This window comes from Borostomias antarcticus (genome assembly GCF_949987555.1).
Source record: "Borostomias antarcticus genome assembly, chromosome: 8".
NCBI classification, from domain to species: Eukaryota; Metazoa; Chordata; class Actinopteri; order Stomiiformes; family Stomiidae; genus Borostomias; species Borostomias antarcticus.
This window is the reverse complement of record NC_140241.1, coordinates 11,045,448-11,059,618: the sequence shown is the minus strand read 5'-3', so window position 1 is coordinate 11,059,618 and position 14,171 is coordinate 11,045,448. Positions and strand designations below refer to the sequence as shown.

General features: G+C 46.5%; 2 protein-coding genes across 2 annotated transcripts; one reads left to right on the top strand and one right to left on the bottom strand.

The window, feature by feature from the left end:
- Positions 1–239: 239 nt before the first annotated feature.
- Positions 240–1,809, top strand: lysmd1 (LysM, putative peptidoglycan-binding, domain containing 1; the record flags this gene model as incomplete). Its single annotated transcript, XM_084441751.1, has 3 exons — positions 240–559; positions 691–992; positions 1,629–1,809. The coding sequence occupies exons 1-3, from the start codon at positions 386–388 to the stop codon at positions 1,807–1,809; spliced, it is 657 nt and encodes a 218-aa protein (XP_084297877.1). The 5' UTR covers positions 240–385.
- A 2,204-nt stretch (positions 1,810–4,013) lies between these two features.
- On the bottom strand, positions 4,014–4,831 carry tnfaip8l2b (tumor necrosis factor, alpha-induced protein 8-like 2b; the record flags this gene model as incomplete). Its single annotated transcript, XM_084442712.1, has 2 exons — positions 4,014–4,256; positions 4,514–4,831. 2 exons carry the CDS (start codon positions 4,829–4,831, stop codon positions 4,014–4,016), a joined length of 561 nt encoding a protein of 186 aa, XP_084298838.1.
- Positions 4,832–14,171: the final 9,340 nt, after the last annotated feature.

Sequence of the window (14,171 nt, the reverse complement as noted above, 5' to 3'; positions counted from 1 at the left end):
CCAATACATCCATGGTTTACTTCCTGGTTGTCTGAGGGATTGTGGGATATGGTGACGCCACATCGGCAGCCATGGTAACTGTCTGCCGGAGGAGATCATGGATGTATTAAAAGAACGGAGTAGACACATATTTCGACTGCCCTTCGTGGTTTGTTCGAAATAACAGGAGGTTTGAGAATAACTCGCTTAGCTGGAATGTTCTTGCTAAGTTACGTATGTAACAAGTACTTTGACAGGAATTTGCCCGGAAATCAACCGCGCGAACAAGCTAGATAACGTTAGCTGCTACCGTCGCTAGCTCACTAACTTTGGAAGTCAAAACAGCTGATGGTTCTCGATAAGGCCCGAGGGGTTTGTAGCAGGCTAGTCTAGAGTCTGTCCCAGCATGTCCAGCGGTGAACGAGCTCCTCTACCTACCGGGGGACTGCAGGGCAGCCGCACCAGGTCGTACGGCAGTCTGGTCCAGTCCTCTCTCTTCCCGGTGTCACCCAGACGGATCGAACACCATGTCCAGCCGGGGGAGACTCTACAAGGACTCTCCTTAAAATATGGAGTTTCAGTAAGTTGCAAGCAAAGTTAGCAGAATGATGCTCTGTTTCACCACCAACTATGTTTTCTTTATTGATGTTCTTACAGGAAAACATTTTCTCCATTGGTGTTCTTATAGGAAAACATGATTCTCTCTTTCAGATGGAAGACATTAAGAGAGCAAACAGACTTTATACAAATGACTCGATATTCTTGAAGAAGTATCTCTCTATCCCCGTGCCAAACACTTCCAATGGACTATATTTGCCTGAGGACGATTCACCTGATACTATTATCAACTCCCATCAAAATGGGAAGCTAGTGAGTAGTAACTGTGAAAAGAAGCTCAATAGCACTGAAGAAGGGACACCGGAACTTTCTCCAATGGACTTCTTAAAAAGTATGGACAGTGCGATCAGCCAGTCCAAGGCAGCCGTCAAAAGATGTCAAGCTGGGGAGAAAAGGTAAAAAGCTCCCTAGCTCCGTCACACTATTCAACAATGTAATAGTTCTGCACGTTAGGCTTAATATAGCCCTGGTCCAGGTGGGTATACTGTTCAGGGCTCTACCCCGGTCTTCCGCCCTGCCAGGGACCACTCATTGCACCATATACTTTATTCACTCGGTCTACATTACCACATCAACAGGGGTGAAAATAAACTTTTTGGCTCACGGTGAGTCACCTGCCAAGGGGACTGTAGATGAAAAAATCTACCGGCCATGTATTATTTTATTTTTTTTCAGATAGCCTTCAGAAATCTAGTCACCAATTGGAAATTTTACCTGCATTTGGCCGGTGGCAGGTGTTAATTTTCAGCCCTGCATCAATAATATCTGTAGATGCGGTAATTTAGACCGAGTGAAAAAAGTCTGGCGCAATGAATGGCTCTGGCAGGGTGGTATACTGGGGTATAGTCCTGAATAGTATACCAACCTGGACCAGGGCTAGTCGCAATGTAGCTTCATTTGGATTTATGACATGCTCGTGTCAACTGTCAAGCAGAGACAGGTTCAGACGATCACATGCCGTCCATAGTATTAGCACCGATTCTGTATCTTGTCGAATGTTTGTGTATCTCTGCTGTCTTTGTGCGCCACAGTTTCGCCTATCTGGATGCAGCTTGTGCCAGCAGGACGACAGACCGGCGAATCACTAGGTCACAGAGTGCCACCTCAGCTCCCAGAATGCACCAGCAAGCCATACTGGGGGTCGTGCCACTCACCATCACCAGAAGCTCCAAGAAGCTGAGAGAGAGAGAGGATGACATATTTGAGTTGTGATACCAAGCGTTTTCTCCTTTTCCCACTAATGAGACTGATGAAGCTAACATCAAGTCAAAGAGACTGATGTCCCATACAGTCTGGCGCGACAGATATAGATGAGTTGTTCTGCCTGCTGATTGATGGACTGAAAGTGGTTGTTGGCACTGATGACAGTTGGGTTACTGTACACTCGATTCTGAGTGGGCAAGATGATCTACAGACTAGACGCTCAACAGCTATAGATTATCAACAGCAATGATGCACAGCAACTGGCCAAGGTTAGTGTTACTAAGTGTTAGTGAGTTTACATTTTTTTTATGATAGGTAGTTGAGCATCTACAGACCATCTTTAAATGGCCAAGTAAACTTGTACCTGCAATTGTAACTGTTATGCAGGAAGGTCACATTTTGGTTAGATTTTGTCCATTAATTTTGATATGATAGGCAGTACTTCTCATTAAAGGAGTAGTAAAGGGAAAATGCATGTTTAGCCCTGTTTTAAGGTTACTTATGATCATATACAATGGTTCAGATCAAAACGTTGAAAAAAAACTAGCACTTTTGAGAAAGTCTGCTAAAACCCTACAGGATTCATACTTTGCGGCGAATTTGATGTCAGAACACCAAGGGACACCAATTACCCCCTCGGTGAGCTTCTTGTCTTTGAAATCGAGAGTTTTACATGTTTTTGAATGATTTTTCAAGGTGCCCACCCACATCCATTGTATGACCTAAACGGTGGTAGAGCAATTAGCAGACTTTCTCAAAAGTGCTAGTATTCACAACATTTTGATCTGAATCATTGTATATGATCATAAGTAACCTTAAAACAGGGCTAAACATGCATTTTCCCTTTACTACTCCTTTAAGCAATAATGCACTGTAGTCTGTTTACTTGTGAAAGGCTTGTTGTGGCCAGAACACTGTATAAGAAGCTAGTAGTTTGTTCTCTACACAGAAAAAGTCTAGAGCATTTTAAACACTGAAAATTGTGTTCGTCAAGGCTGGGGTCAATTCTAATTTAAATCCATAAATTTAGAATTTATATAAAAAATGTACATAACTTAAACTATGCAAATTATTTCAAATGATTTTGCTTAATATTCATGGGAAGAAGAATTTAAACTCACTGTATAGTGACTTTGTTTGAGTAGAGAGTGAGCGGTTTGACTCCTAACTCAATCCACGTTATCCGCTCACGGCAGCAGTCCTTCAGGAAGCGTTGTGTCTGACCGTATCACCAGGCCAGCCGGTCTACACACAGCCTCCCTTGTGACAAAACTGGGTGAACTGTGTTATACCTGAAGCCATGCAAGACTACAAAGGTATAAGCAGGCGCAGTGGGAGGTTTGCTGCGACATTGCTGCTGTGTGTTATGGACTCTTGGACATGAGAATACATTGAAGTTGACATCGTTCAGTCACTGTCACGCTATTGTTTATTATACACATTCTAACATTATATTAATGAATATCAACCTGTATGATTTAAATAACAATGCAAGCTACCAGGCACAGTCAGCACATTACCAAGGCTTTATTATAGTTTTATTTGTTCGAGTGTTACAAAGCCATTTTAGGGTTTTCATAATCCAATTGTTCCATTGCCATCCATTCTCCTGAGATAGATGTAGCATCAATGGTTTACTGTTAAACGTTTCTGAACACCAGATGGCAGTGTTCACATTTTCCATCCCTTTTATCACAACTGGGAGTGAAGTGTTGGTTAAATCCAGCCATACATGTTTGTTTCTCTTGACTTCCTCTGTATACAGTACATTCGGACACAGATGAAGTAGTTTGTGTTCAAAGTTGCAAATGAGACACTGGACGGACATTAAGAAAAAGTATTTCACCCAATTCCAGCGACTCAAATCATTTAAGACAGGTTTACAATACAAAATAAAAAAGGGCTTTAGGCTTATATCATAACCACATAAAACATGGAAATGTTATAATCATTTTAAATCAACCAATATTAGGGTCCTGTTGCACAATCATGTCTTTTCCCACTTAGTCCTTTTTTTTTCTTTTTTTGTGTGCAAAACAGCACTCCAGCGATTACATCATATAACAAAGCGGTCACTGATCAGAACAATCCACTGTCTTCTGTGAGGTCACATCCTGTCTCTCAGCAGTGCCACAGTCACTTATACTGCGGCATTCTCAGCCAGACGTCCACGGGAACAGTGTCTCTCTCACGGGTGTCACGGGCGTCTCCTCTCATATCGTGCCCTCCTCCACCAGTGTGTTGAGTCCCGTGCAGATCTTGGTGAGGTTGGGCCAGAAGGGGCCGCTGGGGTCGTAGAGCTTGTTGAGGAGTTCCGGGTCAGAGTAGTGGTTGAACACGTGGTTGATCCGGCCGTGAGACTTGGGCGTGAGGTGGGAGCTGACCAGCTTCAGCATCAGGTCCCTGCATCCCGTCAGGATCTCCGACAACACCGTCTGCTCAAACGTGAACTCCACCTAGTGTCGAAATTGGCGTCACAACAATTTTATTCAATTGTTACTTCGTTGTCGTCAACATGACACTTCTGTCATCATTATTTCTGTCAAATTTCTCCCTATTGACATTTTATGCGATCTGTCAATTGGCATAATTAATTGATCCATTCAAATGTTAGGTCTGGTTGTTTTTATTCGTTATCTGTCACCATCTGGCAGAATAATGGCTATGATGGGAAACTCATCAACGCTGCACTGAAATGTGATTATGCAGTTACCTCGTAGAAACTGATGGCTGTCATGGCTCCCTGGTGCAGCTTCTTCTTGAAGTCCTGGGCTATTGCCATCTCCTCCTTGCTGAAGCGGTTGTGTCGGAACAGCACGCCGACCTTCACGGCGATCTTGATAAGGTCCTTCACCACCTTCTGGGCCTCGCTGCGGTTGCCGGTGTGCTCCTTGGACACGCGGTAGAGCTCGTCCAGGATCTCGCTGCTGGTGTCGTCGATGAACATGTGGACCACAGACTTGCTGGCCATATGGCTGAGGATCTTCTTCTGGGCCTTCATGGCCATGTCTTTGGAACTGAAGGACTCCATCGTGACCTGGAGAGATGAGCAGATCTGGGGTGAGTCTGTCTTCCGTATCCTTTTCCTACCCCCACCCTACCCCAACCCCTGCCTCTATCTGGACCCAGGCACACTCACACTCACGCACACACAGACATACACCAGTGTTTGCCATGTCTCTCCTATGATGTTTTTAGCCCTTTTTGCTCTGAAAATTTAATTTAATGTAATGTATTGCTCTATACATGTTCTTAGCCGTAAGACAAACATACTCCAGGAGCTTGCTCGATCGTCTCGTTGAGAGGAGTCATGGAATAATTTTTACAGCTCACCTTTCTGGCTCCTGAGTGATACTGGATTTTTGCTTCCCTCTGGAATATGTAGGGGTGGGACCTATGCCCACCTCCCTTGTTCTTGGATGAACAATACAGTTGTACTATGTGGACTATGGACTAGGGAACTGTGTAGCGATTGAAACCTAATCTTATCTAGTTAGTTCATTATCTACAAATGTTTTATATCTGACATAATAAAGGATGGTTATTATAAAGTGTTGCCAGGACATCAACTGCTCCTTCAATTCAGATTTGTTTTCCAAATATCACAGATTGAGTAAACATGTGAGGCCCACGGGAAGCACCATGGACCTTACGCTAGTCTAGTCTGCCGCCACTCCCCTCTCCTAGTGCCCTAGTCTGGGGAGAGAGCAGCCAGTGAGAGCCCCTCTCCAGGGAGGCCATCAGCGTGGCTGCATCCTGTAAACATCCCCTACTGTTACATCACACAGTCTGACTGTCATTGTGGTCGCATGGAGGCTTGACCCAGACTTTCCTAACATGTTAGCTCCTGTAGCCTACCAGCTGTTGGCCAGGAGTAATTACAGTAGTAATTACTAGCTGCTCCACCTATTGTGTCACACAAAAGAGTCAATCCTTTGGACACATATGGGGTTGAGAAAGCACAATGTTATGAGGTAGACATAGCCTACTGTACTGCGCAGAACAATTCTTCTGTTTTGTTTAAAAGGGTCAGATGTATTCAACTGAACTGTAATTCCTAAGGAAGCTCGCTCTTTTTCCAGATCATCGGTCTGAAGAGAGAACGGTGAAAGGATTCGATCAGCGCTGCCTCGACTGGTCTTCTTCGCTACCCCGTCGAGAGCGACTACAGGAATCTCCTGTTGATCGTTTCGGCGCCGAACCCACCGACGACGGCTTGTGCGGACAGGCAGCCTACTTGAGCGAGACAGCAGGGCTGCATAGCGAAGGCAGGTCCCGGCCTGCCCACGAGATTTCATCAACACAGCGGCCGCAGAGCGAGTCAGGGACCTGGAACCGATGGCTTGTTGGCCACAGCTGGTTTGTGATGTGCGCTCTGTCATCAGCGCTGTACACAAGCGACAGGACGCGACGCTCTCTACAAGCGTCAATTAGGTGTAGGCCTACACAACATGTGTTTATCTACGGCACGGCTGCGTGTGTTTTTGTGTTTCGTTCAAGAGACGGTAATCTAGCCGTCTGACTGGGATTGGTTTCCACTCGGCAAGCACTGAATGCAAAACGGCCAGGCCAAATAAATAATGTGATCCAGACATGCTAAACGACCAGCCTGTGTTAAATAGATGTCAACTCTAACACTTCATCTCCTCCGTGCGTCCCATCCCAGTTACAGCGGCCATTATGATATCCCAGAATCCATTTGGCGCATGGCACCCCGCTGGGCCCCTCGTTACCAGCATATCCATTCATTCAAAAACAAGTGTCACATTTCTAATGGTGTGCTTCGACACAAAGCCTCCCGTCTCTGTGGGGACTTACAGAACATTCATCAGATTAATTTCTCTCAGCGGTGCTAATGGAAATGGGAACAGCATGATGGTTAATTCAGAACCACTTTCAATCTTCTCCTCTCTGCTCCAAAAAAGCTCAGAGGGAGGCGGAGATTCACCCCCCACCAGGAGATATACTGACTCTACAAAGGTGGAGGCACAGCTGGAGACAACTTACTGCTTGATTGTGGTTAAAGCTTGGGTTAGAAGTGGCTGTTTCATTTTAAAACAGTCTGTTCAAGAAGAACAGTTGAGTCATTTGAAGTGCTAACACATTCCCCTCCATCTGTTCTGATGCTGTGGGGCAGAGTCAGAGTTGTAGCATGCAGCCCTGTTCACACTAATGTTCGGAGCAGAGGAACGGGGACTGGAACAGAGGTCATGTGTTCACTTCAGAGAACCCTCCCTGAGATTACTAGGCTCTTGTACTGATGTTGCTTCAAAACTGCATTCCACCAAATATCAATGGATAAAGCTCATAGTAGGTCGTTTCTGACATCTCCCCGGTTCTAAAGGGATTGAACTGGAGATAATGGACATTGTTGTACGGAAGGAAACATGTTTTTTTATTAGGTTCCGTTTCCTTTATGGATCCAGGAGAGCCGAGGTGACAGACGCCCAGCTAGACAGTTCTGATTGGTGGACAAACCCAGATAGAGAGTGCTGATTGGTGGATTAGGCCCCGATAGAAAGTGCCGATTGGTGGCTTGAGTGCGGGCAGGCTGGCGATAGAGGTAAATATTTAGCATTCCACAGATGACTACAGTTTGTAGCCCTGAGGCTGTGTGTGTGTGTGTGTGTGTGTGTGTGTGTGTGTGTGTGTGTGTGTGTGTGTGTGTGTGGAGGTAAAGCCCCTCTCACAGGGCTCTGCACAGGACATGGGTAGTTGAGAATGGAGCTGGTACCACTGTTATTAGAAGCCAGCAGGTCACGGCTTGTACCTGCTTCTCTACACTCGCCCCTGGGGCTGATGTCACCACCTGTCTCCGGACCCGGCAGCACTGAGGCGCTGGTCGGCCCGCTTTCCCAGTCATACAGAACAACGAGAACACTCTGGACCGAGCTAGAACGCATGAAGAAATGCACCAAAGTCAAAAGAACCGACGCCGTCCGCGTTCTCTGGGCCAACTCTGAGGGGACGGAGGCCTCGGCGTTTCTCTGTTCTCTAATCAGAGAACCGCGCACAAAAGTGCAGAACATTCCCACATTGTGATGCTTTCTCTCCTCGCCCGCTTGTATGGGCAGATTCTGCCCCGTCAGCCTCGACAGGCTCACGGTAGTATGGAGCAGAAAGTGGTCTGTGCTGGTAGGTTGTTGTGTTCACTAACAATCGGGGTCACACCATGAGCATGGATGAGCGCTTACTGGTTTCCTAGTCGTTGCTTTTACTAGCAGAAAACTGCATGTCTTAGGGATTTTCAATCAGACATCCTTAAGTGACATATACTCTCTGGTCTGTACGGTAATAACATTTCTCATCATTGCAATGTTTAGGATGAGCTTTTCAAAACTGACACCCGTCTCAGTTGGTTGAAAAAGGAAGCGAAACTGTCAGCAGTTGGCTTGTGGTGAGGACACATTACTGACCTACAAAGAGTCGGAATCACTTGTTTTATCAGAATCACTTGTTTTATCAGAATCACTTGTCTTATCCCTCCCTAGCCTTTCGAACACTGTCAGCGTCGTTCGCTGTCATTTATCAAGACTGAGGCCAGCAAAGGAGGGAATGTTCACCACTCAAGATTGTGCAATAAGATTCAACAGGCACTGACAGAGCATGGAGTTTTCCAGCTGTGGGCGCAGGCTCTACTCTGTCAGCTGCCTGTCCCAGCATGACTGTGAATGTAAGTCAAATCCCCCTACCTGAGATCTGAGATGACAAAGTTATAATCCGACACCCACATGATCTGTTTTCGCGCCCCTACCACCTTCCTACTTACCTGTCTGGGCCCTCGGTCTCAGCTGCACAAATGTGACTTCAAACATGCAGTTCTACCAGATACAGCGACAGGACTTTCTGCGCGCGTTTTAGGTGTGGCTACTGTCAAATAAAATGACATGAAGGGAACAGTCTTACCTGCGTGAGCGTAGGTCCCCCTCCCTCCTGTCGTCTCTCTCTCTCTCTGCACGTGGTCTCAGATTGTCAGCATAGAACTCTCATTTATATTTATTGGAATCCTTTCATCTTCGCAGGTGAAAAACAACAGAGTATCCTTTCAGAGCGGCCTCTTTATCTACGCTCACCAGCCTGTCTCAAGATGATTTCCAGTTGGACTTCCTTCAGGAACTAAATTGCTATGACACACCCCTTAAGTTTCTCTCTCTCTCTCCCTCTCTCTCTCTCCTTCCCTCTCTCTGCCTCCCTCGTTCTCTCTCCCTGTCTCGCCCCTCTCCTTTCTCAATCGTCACTCAACGTTCCACCAAAAATTCAAATTGAACCTCCAGTAGTTCCGCTTCAAAGTCTTCTTCCTGTGTCTCTACTGCTCTCCTTTCTCTTCATGAACTGCCTCTCTCTCTCTTTCTCTCCCTCTCTCTCTCTCTCTATCTGCTGACAGTGTGCCTCTGCTTGTCCTGACAAGTGAAAAACCCAGAAGGAATTTAGCAATAATCCAGTGATGCAGTCGTTTGAAAAGGGAGCGGCTTAACCCTTTTTGTGTCCACCTTGGCTGGAATGTGGCTCCTGTCAGCTGCACACCGCGTCTCCCTAGGACTCTCTACGTCCAGCCCAGTATCACCATGAACTACACATTCAACAAGTTAATCCGTAACCTCTATCTCCCTCCCTCCCTCTCTCTCTCTGCCCTCCAGCACCATGTGCAATGAAACAGAATTCATACATTAATCATAAGCCTTTAACATTTCCACTTCTTACTGTGATGGTGTTGTTCTAACCTTGTCTGACAGGGCATTAAGGGATTTTAATGTAATATGGGCTACTGCACATTTTGGAATGATACAAGGATTTAATGCTAATCGGTGAAGCACTCCTTTAAGCTGCACACATTTTCTCCTGATTAATCTTACTTCTCTCTGTTCTCTGCTGTTTGGGTCGTAGTGCAGGAAGTGCCCGGAGACCTGTTCCAAGCTAGCGCCTCCTCACCTTGTGTGATATCCGTGTTTGAACCGGTTGCCATAGAATTTATCACTCCTCCAATATTTTCTTAGCTTCTCTGGGTGTTGAGAATGTGAAAAATAAACAGATGCTCTCTTGTCGTATCTGATATTTTCCAGAAATCCTAATTTGGAGCCGCTAGTCTAATAGTAACGTTAACGTGAAGTGAACGCTATTAATCTAATCGTAGTTCACAAACAAAGAGCTCGCAGACCACAAGTCATGAATGCGCTGATTCATACGGGTTCGGCTGGTCGTCAGTTCAACAGCAGTCTGTTTATCGGAAGGTTTATCTGAATGACAACCAGCTGGACCAAAGGGCAGCCGACTGCAGCGCAGCCCACTGGAGGGATCTGTTTGGCCGCGGCCCGGCAGCCTCGAACCAGTGATTGTTTTCAGATGTCAGGGTGAGGGGTCAAACCAAGGCCCAGTTGGACTATAGAAGGAGTGCCGGCACGGATGCCGGCCCACAGCGTGTGGACCGAGGGCAGAGAAAACCAAAACGAGGCAGGTGTTTTCTTCTTTTCTCTTTCTGTAAGAAACGAACAGACACGAGAGTACACACCGTGCAACTGCAAAGTAGGGGCCGTCACCATGGCAACAGACAGGAAATGGAGCTTAGGCGGTTTACTGATGGCTTCCTCTTTATCGTCTAATGACATCTCACACGGAATTGTCTTTGAGAGTTCAGCTGCGTGTGTCTGTGTGTGTGTGTGTGTGTGTGAGGTTTGGTGCACAATCACCCCTGAAATGAGCACTTATCTATTCTGCTATTAGCCTACTATAACCAGCCCCACTTAAGTATGAGGGAACTTCATCATGAGATAATGACTAATTTGTCTGCCTGGCTCGCCGACACAGCTTGAAGAAGGGGACAGGCTTAGCAGATGCTCACCACACCGTATTCCTGCTAGCTGTGTCACCTGATAGGCAGGCAGGTAACATCTAGATAGCAGCGCGTTCACAGAAGGTCACTGATCTTATCAATGACATTTTGTTCCTGGTAGAAAATCAAGAGTGGTCTTTTGGTGACTGTACATAAGAGTATTTATAGATATAGAAACGCTGACTTACAGGGAAACGTGAAACAAAATGACAGTTGTGCTAAATATACATCATTATACACAGCTTCTCTATGCTTATTCTATCATTATTTTCTGAAACCAATTTTTGTGCAAAAATAATAATTAACATACATAACATATTTCACCCTCTGTACCAAATGAAGTATTCATAAAATTAAAATGTTTCCATTCTATTTCCATGGACGGTCCTCCAAAACAGAAGTCATCAATGACTGGTTTTACAAACATAGACATATTATATCACTTATTATACAGACAATCTGAATATGAACTTACTTCACTCTCTAGATTCACATTTGTCCCTGTTATGGATGGTAATAGCTTGAGGAATGTATGTCTTATGAACTGCACAACATCAGATCAGTTTCTCCTCAACAATGTCAGTCAGAAAGCAGAACAACGGGTTGGGATTAGAAATGAATAATGGTAATATGACGACTTAAAGAGTCTTTGAATAGGGGACCCCTGTTTGAAAAATAGTTGTGCTGCATTGAATCATTTACATGTCACGTTGCATCTACTGCAGTGTGATTGGCCCAGACTGTGATATCGAGAGAGCCCGTAATACCGGCACAGTGTGATTGGCCCAGACTGTGATATCGAGAGAGCCCGTAATACCGGCACAGTGTGATTGGCCCAGACTGTGATATCCAGATAGCCCGTAATACCGGCACCGCAAACCTGCCACCGCGGGAATTCTGAACTTCGTGAGAATTTTTTCTCTTCATCATCGGTGTTTGGTTGATCACACGACTGAAGCACGTGGCCTCAGTCGGATGTTTGTTCCGTAGTTGTTGTTTTTTTTCTAGCGTAACAACATTACCCTGAAATGCAGATTTCCCCACAGCTGTGCTGTTGTTGCTTGCTTTTAACTTCTGGAAGGAACTTGGATCTACAGACTGAACTAGAATCTACTAAGTATAATTTTCTTACTCTAATAGGTAGTGCAAAGTCGTCAGTGTGGTTGTGAAGCTGCTTTGTTAGTCAATTCTATTGTGAGAGTTAGTTTCTGCCTGAGATCGACTGATTGCCCTGTTGAGTGCCCTGAGGGAGTGGCCTACTCTCTTGGCAGACGATTAGCAATCAGCAGCAACAGGCCTTAAGCACTGCTGCCCTTGACAGCGACAGCTCCCTCCGGTGAGCGACTTAGGCTAGGGCGACCAAAGGCACCGGGTGACTTATTCAAGAGCGACTTTGTCAAGAAAGACAGTGTCAGGAAAGTAGTACGTCTAAATTTACTTCTGTACCTGTTTTGTTACCATTAGGTGTTTGCATCCTATTCCTCTTGTGTTCCCTCTCCGGGGGTCACGCAGAAACTGGGTCGCACCCCAGACTCCGTAACCCCTCTAACCTCATCTATCCTACTGTCTCAACTCATAGTGAGCAAGTGGTGACAGGGGGACTTTGGAATTGCCAGTTGGCGGTGCCCAAAGCTGAGTTTATCTCAGGCTATGCATCCTTGCTCTCCCTCAGCTTCCTTGCTCTCACCGAGACATGGATCACACCAGAGAACACTGCCACACCCGCAGCCCTGTCAGATGAGTACTCTTTCTCCCACACTCCCAGAGCTGTGAGGCGAGGTGGTGGTACTGGCCTGCTCATTTCCCCAACATGGAAATACTCACTCGTCTCTATTCCACAGTTCTCCCCGCCCTCTTTTGAATTCCATGCTGTCTCTGTCACGTATCCAATCAAGCTCACCATTGCTGTTGTGTATCGCCCACCAGGTCCTCTTGGTGAGTTCCTAGAGGAGCTTGATACACTAGTTTCGCACTTCCCTGATGATGGGTCCGCACTCATCCTTCTCGGCGACTTCAACATCCAGAGTGGGAAATTGGAACCTCTTCTCTCTTTCCTCTCCTCCTTCGATCTTCACCTCTCTTCTTATCCTCCTACTCACAAAGCCGGTAACCAACTGGATCTCATCTTCACTAGACACTGTTCCACCACTAACCTCTCTGTCACTCCCCTCCATCTCTCTGACCACTATCTCATGTCCTACTCCCTCTCCATCCCCTCTTCCCCTGTAACTCCTCCTTCTACCCACATGGTTACCGCCCGTAGCCATCTCCGCTCGCTCTCCCCTATTGACCTTTCCTCTGCCGTCACCTCCGCCCTCCCCGCCCCTGAATCCTTCTCTCTCTTACCCTCTGATACTGCCACTGATCTTCTCCTCTCTACTCTTTCCTCTTCTCTGGACAATCTCTGCCCCCTCACCTCCAGGCCACTTCACCTGCCCCATGGCTGTCGGACTCAGTGCGTACTGATAGACGGAGCCTGAGAATAGCTGAGCGTAAATGCAGGAAAGGCAAGCTCCCAGAGGACCTTCTTAATTTCCAATCTCTTCTTTCCACATTCTCCTCCTCCCTGTCTGCTGCTAAAGCTGCTTTCTTCCGCTCTAAAATCCTAACCTCTGCTTCCAATCCTAAAAAAAGCCATTAAAAGCTGCTGCTCACCTGGTGTTCAACCACCCCAAGTTCTCCCACACAACTTCCCTCCTCCGTTCCCTACATTGGCTCCCTGTAGCGGCTCGTATCCAGTTTAAAACTCTGGCGCTAACCTATAGGGCAATGAAAGGAACAGCCCCCTCCTACCTCCAGGCCATGGTCAAACCCTACACCCCCTCCCGACAGCTACGCTCTGCTACCTCGGAGCGACGGGTTGCCCCGTCACTCCGAGGCCCCTGCGGTCGATCGACACCGCTCTTCACAGCTCTTCTCTCTCCTGGCCCCGCAGTGGTGGAATGAACTGCCCACTGATGTCAGGACAGCAGAGTCGCTGCCCATCTTTCGTCGCAGGCTCAAAACTCATGTCTTCAAGAAGTACTATAAACAAGCCTCCCTCCTAAGCACTTATTGTATTTTATTGTATTGTATTGCACTGTACTTTAGATTGCTATTCTTGCACTAGATTATGCTCTTAGTCACTTGTTTTAGAAAGAAGATGCACATGTAAGTAGTAGTACATTGGCTTTTCCGACGTTAAATGCAATTATTGTTAGTCGCTTTGGATAAAAGAGTCTGCTAAATGACTGTAATGTAATGTAATGAACACCAGATGTGTTCATGGTACGGGCGTGTGTGTGTGTGTGGGGGGGGGGGGGGGTCCTGGCTGGGGGGGTCCGGGCTGAGGGGTTTCTGTGGGTCGTGTGGGTGGTTTTTGTAGTCGTCACTGAATAGAACACAGGCTCTAAGATGGACCAATGCCTTCCTCCTGTCAGTCACGGTCGGCCAGCTCTGTAGCACGGTGAGACCTTGGTGTAAGGGAGTCTGGGGCTCTAAGACTACAGTACGCTTCCTAAATCTGACACATTTAGCCCGGAATTAATTGGCAACGACTCGAGTA